The 22,468-nt window shown below is 39.1% G+C and overlaps 1 protein-coding gene across 1 annotated transcript in view; it reads left to right on the top strand.

Moving 5' to 3' along the window:
• NALCN (sodium leak channel, non-selective) overlaps nucleotides 1–22,468 on the top strand; it is a 222,705-nt gene that overhangs the window by 17,676 nt on the left and 182,561 nt on the right. Inside the window, 1 exon segment of the mRNA XM_015818011.1 lies at nucleotides 2,074–2,256. Within this exon segment, the coding sequence (XP_015673497.1) occupies nucleotides 2,074–2,256 (183 nt within the window).

A 22,468-nucleotide genomic window follows, 5' to 3' on the forward strand; every position in this document is an offset into this window, starting at 1 on the left:
AGTGGATTTTGAAAAGATACTTTGTTAATGGAATCAGCTAAATAAGAATTTCTAATCCATAATATGACAAAATGAATCAGTACTAAATGATGACTAAATGAAGAAAAAGATGTATAATGCAGTTGCATTAATATACACACACATACACACGTGATAAATGATATCAATCTCTTCTCTTAGAACTGCTGTATATCTAGGGAAATTAATATAAAGAATTGGAAAAGGAGAATAATTGAAAGAGCTCACTTTAGCCTTGTCTTTGCACAGTTCTAAACAAGGCCTTCGTGAATTGCTTTCTGAACTTTCCCTTCATTTCTGGCATGAATAAACTGTCTTATCCACATTCCTTCAATGCCCAATCCAATTTTATTATATATTTTTTCAGTTACTTTCCTTTTTATATATTTTGCATAAATCCAGTCTAACAGGACAAAAGTATTCTGTTAAATTTAAAAATTATTCTGAAAAAAAATTAAAATGGGTCTGAGTTTTGAGGAGTATTGAAGCTTTCTGTTAAAACAGAAGTGTCATATTCCGTTAGCAAAAGGGAAAATCAAGTATACAAATTCACTAGTGAGAATAAGGAAGCCAACAAGAAGCATGGAAATATTCTAGCCCCATGCTACAGACACTATATTTAAAAGAGTTGTTTTAAAAAGAAAATCAAATAATACAACTGTTCAAAAATGGAAAAATGCAATTACTGTATTTTTCCGTCTATAAGACGCACCCTTGTATAAGACGCCCCCTTGCGGCTATAGCCCGAGCTGCGCCGGTGAAAAACGGGTCATAGAAGGCAGCTTCAGTGGGACCGGCGGCCTCCTTGGGGCAGCGCGATCCTCCAGCACCAGGTGGCATCTTGGGCCGGCTTTCTCCCCATCCAGGCGGCATCTTGGCCCAGCAATATCCTCCTGCACCATGGAGGCATGGCAGCGGCATGTAAAGAACCCACACAGGCATGCCCTGGGCTGCGGAGGTTACCATAAATTTTTCTTATATAAGACACTGCACTTGTATAAGACACACCTGATTTTTGAACAGGGTGTTTGCAGGAAAAAATGGCATTTTATAGACGGAAAAATACAGTAAATGATTTTTTTTTTTAAATTAAACTTTTGATTTTTTTATTGGAGGACCCCAAATTTCCTGCCTGGACCATAATGCTGGGCAAGTAGGCAGCAATTTCAAGACTTTAAACAAATGAAAAATGGAGTGAAATGCTTATTGTATTAATTTGTAGTGAAAATGCAATGCACTTTCTGCAGAGGGAATGAGGAAGTTGACTCATTTACACCATACCCTTTGTCAAAAAGGAACTTAGCAAGGTGCATGAATCAAACAAAAGTTGATGAACAAGAGTAACTGTTTTAATTCCCCTTACAGCATATGTTATAATAGTAATGGTTTTTAGCAGTAGAAGCCTTCAATATCTATTGTTTCCCCCCTAAAATAAGACTTGGTCTTATTTTTATTTTTTTTTGCCTCCAAAAGATGCACCAGGTCTTATTTTTGGGAGGGGGGTGTCTTCTCCACTTATTTCTGGCACTGACAGCCCCACCTAGCCGGCCCACTTCTTCTGCAGCTGAGAATGGAGCTCTGGCCTGCATTTCACAGTCAGAGGCCTTTCCGGAAGGCCACTGAGGCAGAGAACCAAGCTATGGCTTGAATCCATAGCTCGTTTCTCGGCTGCAGTGGCCTTCCAGAAAGGCTTCTGACTGTGAAATGCAGGCCTGTGGATGCCGCAGAAGAAGTAGACTGGCGAGGAGAGGCCTGGCTGCAAGGTAAGTGGGTGCGGGGCGCATGGGGCAGCTCCACACCCCCACCCCCACCCTAGCTTGATTTTTAGGTGTGAGCCTCACCCCCAAATTAGGGCTTATTTTGGGGGTATTATATTAGCCCCACCCCCAAAAATCAAGCTATGGCTTATTTTCGGGGTAGGTCTTACTTTTGGGGAAACAGTAAACATTTTTTTTTCATTCAAGATGTTATTTTAAACTGTTAGACATGAAACAACATTGAAAAGGGTAGTTGTACTAGTTGATAACAACTTTGTTCCTGTTTTGTATTCCTCAGTGGGTGCATTCTTTACTGCGCATCTGTGCCATCATCAGTGTCATTTCGGTGTGCATGAATACCCCAAAGACCTTTGAGCATTATCCTCCCCTTCAGTATGTGACATTTGCTCTTGATACATTGCTGATGTTTCTCTACACGGCAGAGATGATAGCAAAAATGCACATCCGTGGCATAGTCAAGGTAAGGTTTTTTTACTTGTTTTTTAAACAGAAACCCAAAAAGACATGCATATCTTTTATAATCAGATTTTAGAGCCATTAACTGAAGTAAACTTTGCTGTGCTCTGAATGAACTCTCCAAATCATCTTATGTTGCTCTTCTGAAGCTATCTATTACACCTAATATTCATTGTTTGTAAAATTAGCCTTCAGGAATATCTTATTGATTATGTTTACTTTTTTTCTCAAAAGACATTTCTTTCATTACATTGTTTAGACTCCCCCCCTTTTTTTTTTACATGAAGGAGCCTGTATGTGTGTGAATGGGTATATGTGCATCAACTGTGGTCTTGCAAATGGCCAAGACTTTTGATCTGCCAATTCTTTTTCCCCAAATCCAAAACTCGAATTTAACATGAGCTGTTGTAGCTATTTGCAGATCTTGAATATTTGTGCTCTAGCTACTTTGTGACCAATAGCTGAGCATAATTGTCAGGAAGTCCATGCTTTCCTGCTGTAATTCTTGACTGGCCCAAAATTGGGTGTCTTGTTCCTCTGTCTCAAGTTCTGCTGAGTCTGTGCCTGAACAAGCTTTCTTTTACAAATGAATGTGAGTATATGTGCCCCTCGTCAATCAACATTTACCATCAGCCTATCAAGTGCTTAGAAGGCGAGGGCTGGGCAGCTCAAGCAAACAACAGCTGATGACTTAAAACAGGGGTATCAAACTCAACATCACGTGACGTGTCGCAATGTATTGCGACTTTTTTGCCATGGCCGGCTATGATGCATCCGGTCCGTGGGCTGGCAGTTTGACACCCCTGACTTAAAAGCTAGCGATTGACACATCCCAATCTATAAAGCCACTTACAACAAACACTATAAATACTACACACAGAACAGCTCACACTCTGCTAGAGAGAAGTTCCCTGAAGATGGGCTTCAGAACGAATCTGAAAGCTCAGAAGACAAAACCTCTGCTCCTGATGACCCACCCTGATTGGATCCTGCAAACTTTATTTTGTGTTTTTTCTACCTTGAAAAGAAATTGGTGATATTCCCGTCTACTCTGTTCCAATCATCTTTTTGTGAATAAATGTCCATGTCTATTAAAAAAACAAACAGTAGCTTGAAAAGAAACTATGCAATGAGGTCAGTTATTTAAAAAAGGAACAAATAACATGCACTGAAACTTTTTTACAGTCAGCATAGCAGCAGACATCTTTTCTTAGAAACTCTCATGATTTTAAAAGCTGACAAACTAGCAATTTTGTGTTCAAACCTCTTTTCCTCATCATACTACCATGTAACTACAATGGCAGCCTTGAGTAGGGGCAAGTCAAAAAGCCCCACCAGTAATAGCAGAGGCCATCTCTTGAATCATAAAGTAATGATATAATTTTTGAGATGGCATTTGCTGAGCTGAAATGGATTTCCCTGTTAAGGATAAAATGGCAGTGGTACAAATATAGATTGTATACGTGTCATTTGATTTGGCAGGTGGAGTGTTCATGTTGTGCCAGAGCTGGAACTGCACCAGAATCTGAAAGATCTCCTTAATAGATGTCTTCAGGTGCTATTTTGCAGTATCTGTAATTATAAAGATACAGCTACATAGTTGATTACAGCTGATGACATTAGAATCAATATAAGCCTTGAAACGTTTTAGATACTGCTATGAACGTTATATAAGCCTTGTTATAATTTAAAAGGGATAAATACTATTTTTCCTTATCAAAGGTCTGTGTGCCTCAGATAAAGAAAATCTGCAAGATACCCCAAATTTTGCTTCAGTAAAAGGTTGATATTTTAGACCAGTGATGGCGAACCTTTTAGAGACCGAGTGCCCAAACTGCAACCCAAAACCCATTTATTTATCACCAGGTGCCAGGTGGGTGTGGCCCACTGGGTGGGCGTGGCTGTGGTGGTCATGGCAGACTGGGTGGGTGTGGCCAAGGTGGGCGTGGTCACCTCGATGTTGCTCATGGGGAGGAATGCCTGTGGAAACCAGGCAGGGTTGGGGGAGATACAGGGGTCTCTGGCAGGTGGGGCAGTGGGCAGGAGGCTCGTCCTGCAGGGTGAGGTGAGGCAGGGCTGGGGTGCCATTGTCGCAGGGCAAGGCGAGGCAGGGGCTGGGGCAGCCGCTGCCTGACACCATCGACCCCCGCACACAGAGGTCAGCGAGCGCATGGGGACCAACAGTGTCTGTCAGCAGCCATAGCCTGCCGGCCCCTCGACCGGCGCACTCTGGGGCTCCGCAGCCTGCCACAAGAAGTTCAGAGAAGCCAGCCGCCTCTAAGCTGGACAGATGGCCAACAGCTGAGGAGGCGCTGCAGTGGGTCGTGCCCGGGAAAAGGAGAGCATGTGAGTCCAGGAGGGATGGGACAGGGGGGAGGGAAACCAGCCATGCTGGGATGCATCTGGCCATGTGGGACCTCGGCGAGTTAGCGGGAAGCTGGTTGAAGAAGGACGGTTGCCATCTCTGGGGCATGGCACGCGTTCCCACAGAGAGGGCTCCGAGTGCCACCTCTGGCACGCGTGCCATAGGTTCGCCACCACTGTTTTAGACAATGTAAATCATGCAAATTTCAGCTGTATTTTTTCCTCAATGAGCTGATACTTCCAGTCCTTGTGGTGGAATTCCCTAAGTTGCAAGTGGTATGAAAATTCATTGCAATTGTGATTATCCTGTTTAATGAATTCATTACAATTCAGTCAAATGAATTCATTGCTTAGTATTTGGAGTATGTTCTAAACCAACCATAAGGTTTGTGTAACCTCCTTTTTTAACATGACTTTTTCTTTCTTTTTCTTTTTGCTATTGCTGCTGTCACAAAACGTTATTGATTTATATCTTGATGCATTAGATTTTTTTACACAATTGCTGTCATAGGTTCTCAGCTGTACCAAAAAGTATAACATAACTTTGTCAGTTGACTTAATCAAGGTTACCTAGCTATGCAATAGGCATATCCTATTCTTATCCCATCACAAAAAATCCAAATGCAGAAGTAGGCTTCTAGGTAGGCAAGTGATGTAAATGTTAATGTGCTTCTAAATCTAGGGTCTTCCAGTAAAGTAGGATACATGCTGAAGCCTTTAGCTATGTACCGCTTGGAATCCCAAGATAAAACTGGATATAGCTATAAATTCATTATTTAGCACAAAAGGGCGATGGGATAAAAATCTCAAGTTATCTGGATATTGTTTCTTATTATAAACATCAACATGTTTTTGTGAATCTCAAATCAGATGACTTTCTAAGAGTAACTTTCAACAGTCAGAGATGTAATTTTTTGGCTTCCTGAAGGAGTTTCTCTTACAGATGAAAGAAAAATGTAAAGCTAGGCCTTTATCTATGTTTCCTTATGTTTTCATTATGTATACTGGTGCCATTGTGCAAAATAACTATGTTGCAATTAAAAATTATTCATTCAGTGGATAGTATGCCTATGTTTATTTCTTTTTCTATTATTTGCTATCTTATTATATCTTTCATATAAAGACTTACATGGGAGAAGAGAATGTATATGTTTTATAACTGTAACTTACTGAAATAATTGTGAGTCAATATTTTTTTTAAAAATAGAATAAACTGGAGATAAAGAAGAGCTTTTATAGGCTTCACCTCTAAGAGCAAAAAAACTCATTTTAACCTGTAACATATTGAAACTACAGAAAAAGATTTGGCTATTTCCTTTGCATTGCCAAATTCTTCCCTGCAATATAAAAAAAACGAAGAGGCCCACTTAATTTATTTATAGACATTTAACAATTATAATAAAAATAAACCAAATCTGTCACAAAATTTATTGTGGAACTAAAATGAGTAAAAGCTTATATATAAACTCTACACTTTTATTTTTAAAGGAGATCCATTTGAGTTTGTACTTAGACTACTATTGAAAATAGCTCACCAACATCTATGTTACAAATATGCATGTATAAATAAGTGTATATCTTCTTCTTTTATATTGCACCTCCAGAGAATTCTTAGAATGGATGGCTGCCAAGTATAGTTTTTTAGGATATTCAGGTTTAAAATGGATAGCTTCTTTTCTCCCATGTGCAAAATGAATTTCTTATTTCCCTTTTACTTGAAAATGCTTCTTGTTTTCACTCTAAGCTCTTCCTCCCACTTTTTAGATATGTAAGATTTTTTTCAGTGCTGGTCTTTTCCTTCGCATCCTGAATTAACTGGCTAAAACATAGTCAGGATTCAGCTACAGAATTTGTTTTCAAAGGAAAAGGATCCAGCACTGTCACAGTTGCCCCAGCCAGGATGGCTCATGATTGGAATTGCAGCCCAACATCTCCAGAAGGTGCCATGGGGGAAAGATTGGAATTTGGTATACAGAATGAAGTGCATAAAATTAAGTGAAAGAGAAGTCAAAAGAAATGATTGTGGGTTCTTTTCAAAGGAGGGTAAGGAATACTTGCAGTCTGATGCCTCTGTAAAGTAGCTCACATGAACATTTTGAATGTTAGGGCATAAAGAGCCTGGACCCAATAAATCAGAGATTAGCAATTTGTTAAGCCTAGACCTGGATCTCTCAGACCTGGGTTAGCTGAAGAAGCCAGTTATGAGAAGGAGGTAAGGCTTGGGGTGAGGCTGTTTAATGGAGGGGGATAGATTTTTAACTGTGCATATGGGAGTGGATGATCTCTGGGAAACAAAGCATTCCTATTTCTACTGTTCAAGGTCCCCAACTCCCACCCTCACCTCCATTTGTAAAATCATCCCATTGAAATTTGATAGCAAAATGACAAGATTTCAGCAGGCCGTTTTCAGGTTATTTGAGAGTCTTGAGAATGGGCTTATAGCTGAAAAGTCATTTTCATTTGCCTCCTTTTGATTTCTTCCCATTTCTGCCCTTATATTCAATGGAGGAAGAACCACCACAACTGTGCTACCAAAAATCATCCATTCTGTAGTCAGATTGCCGTTTCATAAATTTAGGGTGTTGGAGGAAGCTATCGGACACCCTGCTATAGAACGATATGGTTGCTATTTAGTCCTTTATCAATCAAGCCTTTAATCTGTATATTACCATTAGGACTTACTGGTTCCTGGGCTATCCTATAATCCCTAGGACAATAAGAACTCAGAGCTCATTTCTAAGCTGGACTGATTTTACGGGAGAACTTCATTTGGCTATAGAAGAATAGTCTGGTCTAATGCACAAATACAGAGAGGAAAGGGTAGGGCAGTAGGATTCAATTCTGCTTTACAGGAAAACCCTGGCAAACACAAGGTCTTTATGTTTTCAACATCTGTATTGCATTTTCAAATTTAGGCAAGCTGCCTGAGGCTGCCTGAGGATAAAAATGGGAAAGTCAGGGCAGGCAAGAGGGACAATTCCATAAATATTCTTTCTTTGCAGAAAAAAATTGCATTTATTTTTATAGGATTGCATGCAGATACTTATAGCATGTCCTCTGTGGATTCCAGGAATCTCATAGCAAGGACTAACTGGTATGATTGTTAATAAACTTGGACATCTTCTGTTCCTATGGCTAGTGTTGGCAATTCTGTTCTGGCTCAGAGGCCCAATAACTCTTCAAGTTGAGTCTATTTCTATGTGCATTTTCCCCTCCCCTTTCCTTTCTGTCTTATTCTGATTCCAGTTGCAAAAGTGACCTCTTCAGAGATTCCATTTCCAAACCCGCTGCTTCCTTAATGCTTATTTTCCCCAGCTATATAGGTAATATAGTAACGAAAGCCAAGTGGCATTTACTTAGAACAACTGAAATAGTCCAGAAAAGTCAATGAATCTTACCAGTACTTCAATTAAAAAAAAGAGATTTATTATGCTTTATATGTTAAAAAATAAATATGTTGGTATTTTGATATTAATAATCAAATATATATGATCTGGTGACAGGTTGATGTCAAAGACTGTATAAAATCATTGCAGAGACTAGAAAAAAAAGATGAAGCAAGCTTAAAATAGCATTGAATCTAGCCATAAGTAGCTACATATTAAGGAATAAAGTGCACTAAACACTTCACAACCTGGAAATATTCTCTCTTCCTTTGCTATTCCCAAGGGAAGATTATTCAGCTTAACCATCTGTTAAAAACAAATTCTTTCAGAATAAGAACATACTTTCCCACCCACTGGTTTATTTGCTTAAAGATGCCAACATGGTTGGTTCAACTGCAGCATTGTTTCTTTTCTGTTTCTTTCCATTTAAGAAAAAGAGAGTGATATTTAATAAATAAAAGAAGGCTTGCATATAAATGGTTGCAGAAAAATACAGTTTGGTCAAACTTTGATTTGCAGTAGGGGTGTATATGAACATAAGGTTTTTTGTGCGCCTGTTTAAAAGTACACCCCGTAAACTCGTAAAGGCATAATATACAGTAACTGTGTGTTTGTATAACTGATCCATTAAATGGATTATTTAGTTATGTACTTACATACTTATGTGACTTTTTACAAGGTATAAAGAACTCTAAATTGGAGTATACACTATAAAAATCAACAGTCCAAAACAAATAGTAATCATAATATAATCTCAATGTAATAATCTAACAACTCCAGTTAAGACTAACTCTCTCCAAAGTTGTTTCTGAATTATCAGCCAATCTGTCTTGCTACAGATAAGACTGAGCATGTTTCTCCCCATCCAAGTGCTCCAGTGAAGATTTCCACTCCAGACTCCCTGGGGTAGATATGAATAATTGTATCATCTACCATCATTCTTATCCATGCTCAGATTTGTATTTTTCTCCCTTTATATTACTTTATTAATATCTTAATACATTATACTGTTTAAGTACAATTATATTTGTAGAGTATTACAAATAAATTAAAGTTATTGACATTCTATTGTGCAAATAATTTGGAATATTGGCAGTAGAGAAGAGAAAGGTATGAATTATAATCCTTAGCAAAAGAAATTTTAAAGTTTAAGGACTTAATTTTCTTTTTTGAATGAGAAGCAAAAGAGCAATTATCACTTTGATTTTGGAAAGTTACAAATGGACTAAGGGTCCAGATGGATTTGGAATAAGGTTTTTGAATGAATTATATAAATCTTTCCCATGGGGAAATGTTTTTGTTTCGAATTCTCTTCAAAAAACACATTGGGACAGACCTGGACATTTTATGGTCCATGGGCCATATCTGGCCCACGGGTGGTCCCAGTCCAGACCACAGCATTGACAGTGTCAGTGGTGGAGGATTGGTGGGGGCAAAATGTCTATAGTAGGGGCGGGGCGGCAGAGAACAAGGCATCTGTGCAGCAGTGGGGGGCAGTGGGGGAGGGTTGCCATTAGCAGCAGTCCTCCACAAAAGTCCCAGTTTGTCCTGTGACCCCCTTCAAAAAAATAATTGCCCACCCCTGCATTTGAATGAGACTTTGAAAATTGGACATTAGAGGGAACCAGATGGTTAAAGCTTTGAAGTATTTTATCAGAAGGGGCATGAAAAAAAAGAAAAAAAATCAAGTTCTAGGACAGGCATGTCAAACTGCCGGCCCACAGGCCGAATGCGTCACAACGAAACCGTGCCCACCCCATTGCCCACAATGGGAAAAAAGTTGCAATACATCGCGCAACATCACATGACGTCACGAGTTTGACATGCCTGTTCTAGGACATTATTTGAAAAGAGTACTGCAAAGTTCAAAGTTAATAGAAGTAAAAAAGAAGGAATGTAAAGTTGGTTTATTTGATTATGTTTACAATAGATATATTGTTATCTCTGGTAACCCTTAATGGACTATCAGGACTGAAATGATGAGGGTTTAAGGATTTGTTTATAGATAACGGATTGGATATGGGAAGAAGAGATCATTTGTTGCATTTTAACAGAAGATAATAATTTACTGGTATTGTTTATATTTGTTGTAATAAAGGGAGAAATCATTTCTTTATATATATATTCTTGTTATTGTATTAGTTTTTCTTACTGGTTTTTCTTTACTGCACTTTCTATTTTTTCTTTTCAGTCTTTTCGTTTGCATTAGTCTTTTTCTTTGTAATTGTATTTTTTATAATAGCATTGCTCTTCAGTTGCTTTATCTCTTAAGGAGATATCAACCAGCTTCCTTGGTCTCATGGCTTAGTCACTACACAAAACTTGTTTGGATAGATCTCTGCAAGTCCCCTACCCACTCGTTTTGTCCACCCAGGACTCAGTAATATACGTATCCTATTATCTATCATTAAATTGTGAATGAGGATGGCTTTACATTATTGCAGACAGACCTGGAGTACAGTGGTATCGGCCAGAGGCTAAAAGTTCCAATGATCTGGCTTCCTGGTTCTTAAATTTGAGTTCCATGGGGCAGAAGAAGATATTGCCTTCAAATTTCCAATCATAGTTCCCCTGCAGTGGTCTAACCCCTGACCCTAGTCTCCCACTACAGTTTATTTCCATCAACCCATTACTAATGTTATTCTTTTCACTCCATTAACTCTCACCCACCCCTTTTGTATATTTTACTCAACCTTTCTACATCTACCTTCCTGGTCTCCAGCCAGAACAAACCTCTTTAGCCACTCAGGAGGACCTGTAGCAGATATCCCTGACTCATACACAACCCTTCTTTATATAATCATTGCCTTCTGATATCAGCCTCCTCTGCTACAGGGGACATGATAGCAGTGTTCCAATATCTCAGGGGCTGCCACAAAGAAGAGGGAGTCAAGCTATTTTCCAAGGCGCCTGGAGGCAGGACAAGAAGCAACGGGTGGAAACTAATTAAGGAGAGAAGCAACCTAGAACTAAGGAGAAACTTCCTGACAGTGAGAACAATTAACCAGTGGAACAACCTGCCTCCAGAAGCGGTGAATGCTCCAACACTGGAAGTTTTTAAGAAGAGACTGGACAGCCATTTGTCCAAAATGGTATAGGGTTTCCTGCCTGAGCAGGGGGTTGAACTAGATGACCTTCAAGGTCCCTTCCAACTTTACTATTATTATTATTATTATTATTATTATTATTATTATTATTATTATTATTATTATTATTATTATTATTATTACTTCTTGAACCCCCAAAAGGTTTTTTCAGCTCACCTAGGGGCATAACAATGGAGGCTGTTCCAAACCCTGTTCTGTCACTACTGGAGCCACTTTCTACAATAGATTTCTCTTACCTTGCTCCACCACAACCTCTTGTTTGCTGCAAGATTAATCTTTCTGCTTGCTATTCCAGTGTCTCCAAGTGCAGGACTGTGAAGTTTGTTTTTTCCAAGGGGAAAACAAAAGTGTTGTCCTGTTGTGATTTCCAGGCATCATGGCTATTGTAGTTCTGCAACATCTGGAGGGTCACATGTTTTCATCACTGAATTAGACTTAGGAAGTAACCTTCCTTGAACCCCGAAATTCTAAGTGAAAAATGTTGTAGTCCTCCAAAACCTGTACTCTATAAGATAATTGTGCACTCGGTATCATTTCAGAACTCAGCTGCGTCTTTCATAATGGCTGTCTTTCTGTTTGAAATATATTTAAAGGGAACCGCTTAAATAACATAAAAATATCATTGTTTGCAAGTGACAAGTAGTAGCCCACATGTGTGCTAACAATGTTCATTAGTTCATACAATTTTAATTTATTGAACAGATTCATTCTGGAAGCGTTTCTCTTAAAAAGAAACACTATGAAACACACAATAATATTGTTTCTGGATACTGAAATTGGTATTCTGCACCTTTCTTTCTGATGTGTACTTAATGTTATAGATGAAGCCAGTTGGATCTTTCAGAAGGTTATTTATTTTTAGGAGAGACATTAATAGATAGTGCTAGCATGATTCCTTGCTAAAATATAGTGAAACTATACCAGCATAATTGTACAAGTCTATAATGTCATTACTGTTTAGCCCATTGTCAAAGTGTTGTTCATCATGGCCTGGTTCAAATCCCTATTGCTTCTTTTGTTCTGATATGACTCTTGGTTGGCTTCCAAAAATCTAGAAGCTCTGTACAGTCTATAGACATACAGATAATATTTTAACAAAAACTAAGAATTATCTTCAATTTTTACTGGAATCTCAATGCTATCGTCATAATAAGAGAGTAGTCTAGGCTGCACTTCCAAGATCTCAGTCAAACAAACTTTCTCTTTCTACCTCCTGTATTTAAAAACAAAACAACAGTGAGACTTGTTTGACAACTGAAAAAACATTAGAAAGATGGAAAAGTGGATTTAAATGTGGTTTGCCAAGGTCAATGGTGTATCGTGGTTTAGCTCAGCTATAGCAATAAGCCAGATTTTTTTCAAAACAATGTGCTAGTATTCTGAATTCTGCTTGATTGTTCTTGCTCGAAGATTTAAACAAAGAGGGAGCTTTTCTGATGTTAAACATACACAGGATCAGGGTTCAAATGTAATGAATAAGAACTGAAATCTGGACTCAAGATAATACTATATCAAAATTCTGTTTCAGACCTCAGATTCCTCTCCTTTCCTCTTCACACAATCCTTGCCATCATCACCCCCCCCCCAAAATGACCACAAATCGATGGTAGACCATGTACAAGGGGAGGGGGAATTTAAGGATAGAATATAGGTAGTCCTCGACTTATGACCACAATTGAGCCCCAAATTTCTGTTGCTACATGAAACATTTGTTAGGTGAACTTTGCTCCATTTTACAACCTTTCTTACCACAGCTGTTAAGGGAATCTCTGCAGTTATTAAGTTAGTAACACTGTTGTTAAGTGAATCTGTTTTCCCCATTAACTTTGCTAGTAAGATAGTTGCAAAAAGTGATCGCATGACTGTGGGACACGACAACTGTCAAAAATATGAGTCAGTTGCCAAGCATCTGAATTTTGATCTTGTGGCCATGGGGATGCTGCAACAGTTGGAAGTGTGAAAAACAGTTATAAGTCACATTTTAGTACCATTGTAACTTTGAATGGTCACTAAATGAACTTTTGTAAGTTGAGGACTATCTGTGTTTCACTTTCCAGAGACGTCTAATACCTTTTCCTACCCTTATCATTCTGGGAAAAACAGAGAAAATGGGCTGAAACTAACCCTAGAAGTGATTTAGAGCTTCTTTGGGGGATTTGAGTGGATTAAGGCAGGGGTCCCCAACCCCCAGTCCATGGACCAGTATTGGGCCGTGGCATGCCAGCAACTGTTCCATACAAACAAGCAAAGCCCCATCCGCAGGATGGAGGCAGTACACGAAACCATGCCCCCTCCGATCCATGGAAAAACCTCTCTCCACGGAACCGGTCCCTGGTGCCCAAAAGGTTGGGGACATCTGGATTAAGGAAAGGGAATGAGAGCAGAGAACTGAATTTATTATCAAAAGCATCACTGGTATAACTAATAAATGGGAATCAGTTTTGAATACATTTATCTTTCATTGTTGGATTTTTCAAAACATTTATTCTTTCATTCATTCATTTTGTTAATTTTTCAACGAAGGTAGCCAGGTTTGCTGTTGTAAAACATGGAAAAGTAAAATATATTTTTCATTGGCTCAGTAGTATTTAAAAGTGTGGAAAATTGCTGTGGCTGAAAAATATTTTACTCTTGATTTCTTTATATAAATGCAATGCTGCACATTCTTGCATTGAAAGGCTGGCTATATATCAATAATAAATTAGTAATAATCCAGATACTGCAAAGTCCAAAAACCACTATCCAGAAGTTTTTTTCTTGCTTATCAACAATTGTTAAGTCTGAGGTGTTATGTGGCAAGTGCTTGTCTGCCAGATGGGTGATTTTCTAAATGCCGATGGAATTCAAGTGGTTCTCCAGTCGTTTTGAAATTGCACCCAAAATGCCTATCAGTATTGGTGCTATCTTTTCTTTATTTTGCCACAGTTATTCTTTTGCACGCCTTTATATTTTGTGATTTTTTCCAGTACTTTCTCTTCTGTTATGCTCTCTTCAGGTATTACAAAGTCCACTGTTCAGACTTTTTGTCTTTCTTATTGACAAATGTTAAACCTGGGGAGTGATATGGCGGATGCTTTTTTGCTTGAATTCTGAAATCCCAGACTTTACTTACTTACTTACTTACTTACTTACTTACTTACTTACTTACTTACTTACTTACTTACTTCCCCACTCCCTCCGTCCCTCCCTTCTTTTCTAGTGCTAAGTTATTTCCATAGGCATCTTAATTCTTTTCCCCGTTGATGGTGAGCGTAGCACATTTGTCCACTCCAAACTCCATTGCAATGTTTGTTTGTTTGTTAAATTTATTTAAAGCCTATCTCACTGTGGGGCTACTCTAAGTGGCTTACAACAATAAAAAGGAGGAAATGAAAAGACGTGTAAACAAAACAGAAGTAAAATAATAGAATAATAAAACAATGCAATACTTTGTAATATCCAGTTATCCAGTATGGCACTCCATTACGTCTTGCAACCTCTGGAATCACTAGGGACCTATTGCACTGGTCCTTTTTTTAGACTTCAGCTCAGCATTCAATAGCATCATTTCAGAAATTCTTCACACTAAACTAATTCATCTAACTACCTGCCCATACTTGTAGGTGAATTATAATTTTTCTGACAAAGAAAAAGCAACAGGTGAAGCTTGGGAAAATCACATTGAACACCCAAACAATTAGCACAGGTGCCCCCCAAGGCTGTGTTCTCTTTTCTCTTTATTCCAATGACTGCATCTCAAAGGATCCCTCTGTTAAAGTACTGAAGTTTGCGGATGATACAACAGTCATTGGTCTTATTTGAGGTGGTGATAGGTCTGCATATAGACAGGAGGTTGAACAACTGGCCCTTGTGCAGCCAGAACAATCTGGAGCTGAACATGCTTAAAACTGTAGAGATGACAGTGGATGTTAGGAGGAGCCCTTCTATTCTACCACCTTTTACTATATTAGACAACACAGTATCAATAGTAGAGGCCTTCAAGTTTTTGGGTTCTATAATCTCTCAGGATTTGAAATGGACATTTAACATTAGAACCATACAGGTAGTACTCAAGTTACGAGTGTAATGGAGCCTACCCTTCCATTTGTAAATTGAAAATTCATGGGAGTGAATCTCGTACCTTGAATGAGATCACTCCCTGCTTTCGTCCACGCATTCGTTAATCAAATGCATAGGCGAATGCATGGTTCGTTAAGTGCACATGAGGTATCTCAGGGTGGGGAAGGCCATGGGGGGCCTTGAGATGGAACAGCCCCCCCAAATTTCTCCTCGACCCACTAAGATACCTCGTGGTTCCCCTTCCCTTCCTCCCGCGCTGGACTCACCATGAAAAGATCTGTCTCCTCTCTGCCGCAATTCCTGCTTTTGAGGGAGAGGAGAGTCAATGGAAGCTCCTGCATGCTGTAATATCGCGCGAGTTCATGCACCCATCCTCTTTTGCAGAGAATGGGTGCCTGAACTCTCGTGGTGTTTGCGGTGCCTGTCTCCTGCTCCCCCTCCCAACTCCAGAGGCCCACAGAAGCTTCCCCCGGCCTCGGCAGCAAAGGCTTTTTGCAAAGATTGCAAAAGGCTTTGCAAATGGAGGGAAGGCTTCGAAGTTTCAGCCCTTACCTGCATTTGCAAAGCCTTTTGTCGTAGATCTCCACCAGGTCTCCGTTTGCAGAGAACAGAGGCCTAAAGTACCGTGAGATCATGCGAGATCAGTAGCATGAGATCTCGTGCCACTGATCTCGCGTGATCTTGCAGTACTTTAGGCCTGCATTCTCTACAAATGCATCAAAGGATGCAGTGAAACAGCCTAGAAAGCGAAGGATCTCTCGATCTTTGCAAGGTGAGTATCCACAGGCCTAATGCCTAAGGAGTCCCGGGGGGGGGGAGAAAGGGAGGGAATAGCCAAGGTGAATGTTGCACCGTCACTGCGGTTGTTCATAAGGGTGAACGACTGCCATGGTGTGGCAACATTCATAATTTGGGGACTTCACTAGGGGGCGCTTATCACGTAACTTTGAATGTTTGCTAAGGGAAAATTCGTAACTCAGGGATTACCTGTAATGAAAAGGTACAACAAAGAATGTTCTTCCTGCAGCAACTCAGAAAGTTCAGACTGCTGATACAGTTCTACAAAAGAGTTATTGAAGCTGTGATTTGTTCTTCTATATCTGTCTGGTTTGATACAGCAACCAACAAGACAGATACAAACTTGTCAGCTGTACAGACAGCTACACATAGTTAGGTCTGCAGGAAAAAACAAACCTATTGCAACTAGCCTGCCTTCCATTGAGGACCTGTATACTGCCCAGGTCAGAAAGAAGGCTGAGAAAATATCTGCAGACACTTCACATCCTGAACATACTGTTTCAACTCCTCCCCTCAGGATGCTGTTATACGGCATTGTATGTCAAAATAACTAGACACAAAGACAGTTTTTCCCTCATGCCATCACTCTGCTGAACATTTAATTTCCACAGTTCTATCTTATGTCTAAGTATATTACCCATGTAGTATGGCTATATCATTTTTAACCTTCTCGTCTGTTCCACTAACTTCTGAATTGATATCATTATTATGATTAATAACTTTGTTATAATTATTATTACTTTGTTATTTTGCATATACGCTGAGAGCGTATGCACCAGAGACAAATTTCTTGTATGCCAATCACATGTGGCCAGTAAAGTATCTTGTCCTGTCCTGTCCTGTCTTGTCCTGTCCTATGGAAGGAAGTAGAATGCTTTCTTATAATTGATCCAAGCTACATTCAAGTTAGTCTTCCTTATTATTATTTCCTTAGAATAAATCTCTGTAATTGTCTCTAATTCCAAATGCAATGGATCTCTTACTCAGAGATGTCTGCACTGGACAGGGAATCGGGTCCCCCTTTTTGGGGGTCATGGAGGTAAATTTCAGAATGAACTGCCCATCCAACACTGGCACATTTAACCATGCTAGTACCTTGGCATCATTCTGCTCATAGAATAAAATTTAGTACAGCTGTAGGATATTATTGTCTTACTGTCTGCCTTTCAAGGACACTGTCTATTTACACTAATTTATTCTATTTGCTCTCAGCTAGCTGCTTATAGTCCCTGGCTTGACTACTTCAAAAATCCCTAACCGAATCATCTAATTAGTTTGATGTAGAGGTGGCTTTGTATTTAGCTGCAAGGGAATTTGAGGTTATTCCGATCAAAAGCTTGAATGGTAATTTCAGAATGATTGACAGCCTCATGCTGTGATGTCTTTCACAGCAAATATTATTTTGATCTTAGTCAAACAACATGCTTAGCCTACAGATCTTATTTCCTGCCCCTTCTTTTCTATTAATTATTTCAGCACATGCTTTTCCCATTGCTTTTGTCTTCTCTTGTTTTAGTAATCCCACATTGCTGCAATGGATTAGAACATTTTTGCTGATTACTGGAGTTATAACAGCATGAGACTCAATGTTGTAGGTGTAAAATGCCTGGATTTTACACAGTTGTGCCAGTTGCAAAAACTCAGTGTACTCTGTAGAAGTGCCTTTATTCAGTAGCTCATATTGTTCCTTTGGGAAAAAAAAATGTGTTTTGTGAGCCTTTCTAATCAATTTATGACCTAGTTTAGTTTAGGGAGTCTGGTTTTTTTTTCCTGATTCTTAGTCCTTTGTACAAAGAGAAATGCTTTTAATATGACTTTCCTTTTACAGCAGATAAGAAACATTAACCAATTCGTTAGAATGCAGATAGCTTGTACTATATTGGTGGTTTGAATTACATCTCCATGTGTGTGATGTGCATAATTATGTTGTATGTACAGGTAATCCTCAAGGTACAATAGGCCATTTAACAACAATTTGAAGTTACAACATTCCCACCCCCAAAGCTACACACAATCCCATTTCAAAGTTACAATCCCTTTGGGGCACTTTCGACTGACTGCGGAGATGCTACAACACACCCATCCACCTATTTTCTCCCCATTCTGCCCCACCAGCCTCCACAGGCACTGGGTCTGCTTTGCCACTCTACCAGGTTCCACACATTCCTCTCCATCCCCCTCCACTGTTCGCTCGCTTACCTTTTGAAGATATCCAGAGCTCAAGAAGTTGGAGTAGGGAAGGAAGCTTCCTTGCTGACCACAAGGCACAATCGAGAAGAAATCCTGCTGGTCTTGCTTTCGTGGTTATGCTTTGCTCCCCCAGCATCAGCAATGCTAGCTTTACACTATTATTGCTGGTGCCGGGGAAGCAAAGCACAGCAAGGAAAACAAAACTGACAGGAATTCTTCTCCTTGATATTGCCACGTGACCCAGCCATGGAACAGCCTTCTGTACTCCAACTTCCTAAGCTCTGGATATCTTTGAAAGGTAAGTGCAATTTTTATGGGGTGGAGTAGGGAGGAGGCCCATAGGGCTGTTGGAAACCCAAGGGGCAGGAAGCAGAGGGTGGGGAGAAGCCTTGGGAAACCCAATTTGGGTGCGTTAGGCCTCCCATGGTGCCCTCCACCCCTGAATCACCCCATGCTCTACTTAACAACCCATGCGTTTGTTTAATGAATGCATTAGGGGGAGCAGGAAAGGGTAGGTCATTAATGACATACTTCATTTAACAGAGACCTCGACTTCTGACAGTAATGGGCAGGCTCCATTACTGTCATAAGTTGAGGACTACCCGTATACAATAATCAAACTATTCCTGACTACTTTTAGGGTGATATTTTATGAGGGAGAGATATTTTGTTGGTAGAAAGGATTGTGAAAGATGTAGACTTAGGTAGTGGATTCAGTCCTCTCGCCCATCTTGATTAATATCTGCAAGACTGAAACAACAGATATAGAGGTTATAGATTATAGACATAGATACAGATATAGATGTGAGCATAGGTGTATTAGTATAACATTTTAAATTAGATCTATGTATTTCCTTTTATCTAAACCCTTAAGAATTATAACCCAACATATAATTTGATATATCCTTTTAGTATTTTCTGTAATCTTAATAGTACAATATCGTCCACCACATGCTTTATGCTCATTCCCAGTTACACCAGAAGAAGTGCAGAGGGAGATGGATTCTCCACAAAACGGTAACACTGATGCTGACACACTATGAACAACAGCCTTCGCTTTAATTTATTCCACAGCTGAATATTGTGCCAGTGTGTGGCTTAACAGTGCCCACATACAAATGGTCGATGTCCAACTCCGCCAGACAATGTGTATCATCTCTGGCACATTGGATCCCACTCTTGTGCTCTGGTTACCAATACTTAGCAATACCATACCGCCCCACATCAGAAGACAACACGCTCTCATTCAGCTGTGGACAAGGATGCTGAACAAGGCCTGCCCTGTTCACAATGCACAGCCCATCACAAGATTGAAATCCTGTAGGCCAGCTTGGAAAACAGCTATTCATTTAACATCTTCTCAGTTTAACCCTGAGAATGCCTGGAGAGAGATGGTCCAAAGTACCTTCTGATGGCCTGATCATTAGTGATCCCTCTATCAAACCACCTGATTTTGACTTGCCTCACTCTATCTGGACAAAATTGAACAGAATTAGGTGTGATACTGGAAGAAGTGCCTCTGCCCTGTATCAGTGGGGATGGAAAGATTCCCCTTGTTGCAGTTTTGGTGCTGATATGCAAGCAATTAACATATTATTCAAGATTACCTAGGACAAGTGTTCTCTGGTTCCCTAGGCCTAGAACAGGGGTTCTCAACCTTGGCAACTTTAAGACTTGTGGACTTCAATTCCCAGAATTCCTCAGCCAGCAAAGCTGGCTGAGGAATTCTGGGAGTTGAAGTCCACAAGTCTTAAAGTTGCCAAGGTTGAGAACCCCTGGCCTAGAAGATCTGTATGAAGCAATGCCTGGATAGCTGAATTGGACATCCAGTTATGAGGCCACTGCCTCATTGCAAACTATTTTTTTTAAAAAAATAAATATGTTATTGGTTTTTTGCTATTGTTGTTTAGATTTTCTGTAGCCAATTTTAACTTTTGAATGGGGGGGGGGGGAATAAGAGGAATCTTCTACTAAAGCAGGGCACTCCTGCTGTTTCCAGTACTAATTCTCAGCAGAACTATTCGTTCCTGAAGCCACTTCTATTGTGTGTGTAGTCATTCTCATCTTGTGTTGTGGTGACCCACAACAGAGAATTAAGAAACAGTATAGCATAAAGGGGCAAGATTAGTGCAGCTTCTTTTTGTACTAGGGAGATGATGTAGTCACAAATGGTGATTTTAGAAGATTTTTTGTGCTTGTCTAAAATCTCATGATTTTTAAATGGAGTGTAAAATATACTTGGATCTGAAGTGAATACCATTAGTATTTAAAAAACTACCTTTCTATTAAAAAGTCCTGTTTGAAAATAATCCATTAACATACCAATTTATGTACATGTCCTTGAACAATAAAAAATATTGCATTTAGATTATTCCTTTATAGCTTCTCTTCATAAGTAGTTTAAGCTAGACATAACACTGGAACATTAAAAGCACTGATACAAAAGTGCAAGGCAGTGAGAGTACCAATCAGCGTGCCTGACAATCACTTTCAAGCTATTTTTCTGACACACTTGCTGTACTAGTTATGCTTCATGTCAACCATAGCTTACTGAATAAGACAAAATCAATCTTTTTTCAGACAGCCTGAGCAATCCTGAATCTTATGGACAATTATTCTTACTCCTTCCCCTTTTTTAAAAAAACTTTTAGCTTTTGCAGGAGCTCTGTGTATTTGTTAACTGTTTGGATGGGTAAAAAGTAAATTGGGTATAAGAAAATAGGGTGCAATAAAAGTATGTTGTGATTCCTCTCACAAAATAGTTCTCTTCGGGGTCTTTCCTATTCATAAAATGGCAGCCATGATGAATGTGGCTGGTAACAAGACAAACTTTTAGAAAAAGACATAACGGTATTTCTCCACCATTGTTTTCACCTCAGTCAGTATGCTATGTGCAATCCTAATTTAACATACTGTTATATTTTAAAAGTATCTATGGGATGCAAACCATTATTGTAAATAAATATGTCAGAGTCTAAGGTTTTGCATTTCAGCACATTAGGTCCCTTATTTTGTAGTTTATTTTGAGGTGATAAAGTAGAGGTTGAAACCATGGCTTATTATGCATTCAAATAAAAAAAATTTAAAGCAACCTTTAAAAAAAATCACTTAGATCAGGAGGACTTCTGATGCCAAAAGAGAGATCCCTGTGGGCCTATTTGAACTTGTAATGAACCATGGTTTCAACCTCTTATTTTATCACCTCAAAATAAACTATACTTTATTTACTGATTCCATATCACTGTAGCCTAGAAAAAGAAGCCCAGACCAATCACACTATAAATTAGAATGTTTAAACATAGCCATTTAAAATATACTTATTCTTAAATATTTTAGGAAATCCTTCAAAAATCAGTAGGACCTATAGTGTAGATTGAGTTCAACTCTCTCAAATGTGGTTTAAATTAATTTAAAATGTTTGATATTAATTCCTTGGTTCAAACAAAGCTTTCTGTGTTATAAATCATATCTGATGAGCAAACAAACCTGCAGACTAAGTGGCTCAGTAACAATTAGAACCAGGTCAGCCATTTTCTACTGATTTTAAATTGTTTTTTTTTTTAATTTAAAAGAAGTTACCAGTTAGGCTGTATATAATTATATTGAATGCAAACCATTTACAAGTCAGTGAATGGCAGCCGAATTCTCCACAGGGATATTTTCTGTTTTCTCATTTCTAGGGAATTCTTGCTTGCTGAAGCTCATGTGTGCATAAGAACAGTGAAAATAATGTTTTTTTCCCTTCTGAATTACTGTTTTGTTCATCTAAATCCATCCAGGTTTATAGCTTTCAGTATTAATTAACTAAGATTGCTTTTATCTGGGGCAGCTTTAATTAAATACGTTGGGCTTCAATTAAACAAAGTCATCACTTCTCAGGGTATCATGTGAAACTTCTAATCATGCCACACACTCCCACATTTTGCCCTACTTTATTATTTATTTTATTTTAATTTATTTTATTTCACTAGGCGCATGTACTACCTCAGTTGTTGATCTTACAGCAGTACAAGATTAATCCTTAAATTGAATGAAATGCAGATTGAAATAAAAGGTAATCCACCAGGTACCAAACCCTGTTGGCTTACTCTGACCCCAGAAAAAAGTGGGGAAGACATTTTTTTACTCTTCCTTTTAGGAACCAATGTGGCCTTAGTAAGACTGAAAATATGTATGTCAGCATCAGGGGTTGGGTGGTGATAGATCTATGAGAGCTGGAAGGAGGGAAGTTGAGTCCACATCAACACTTCACCTTTCATAATGTATCCTTCCAGAAATAGCATGTGCCGGAATCCTTCACCCATTTAATTCA

Source organism: Protobothrops mucrosquamatus, unplaced genomic scaffold, assembly GCF_001527695.2.
Source record: "Protobothrops mucrosquamatus isolate PMUCROS unplaced genomic scaffold, P.Mucros_1.0 scaffold664, whole genome shotgun sequence".
NCBI classification, from domain to species: Eukaryota; Metazoa; Chordata; class Lepidosauria; order Squamata; family Viperidae; genus Protobothrops; species Protobothrops mucrosquamatus.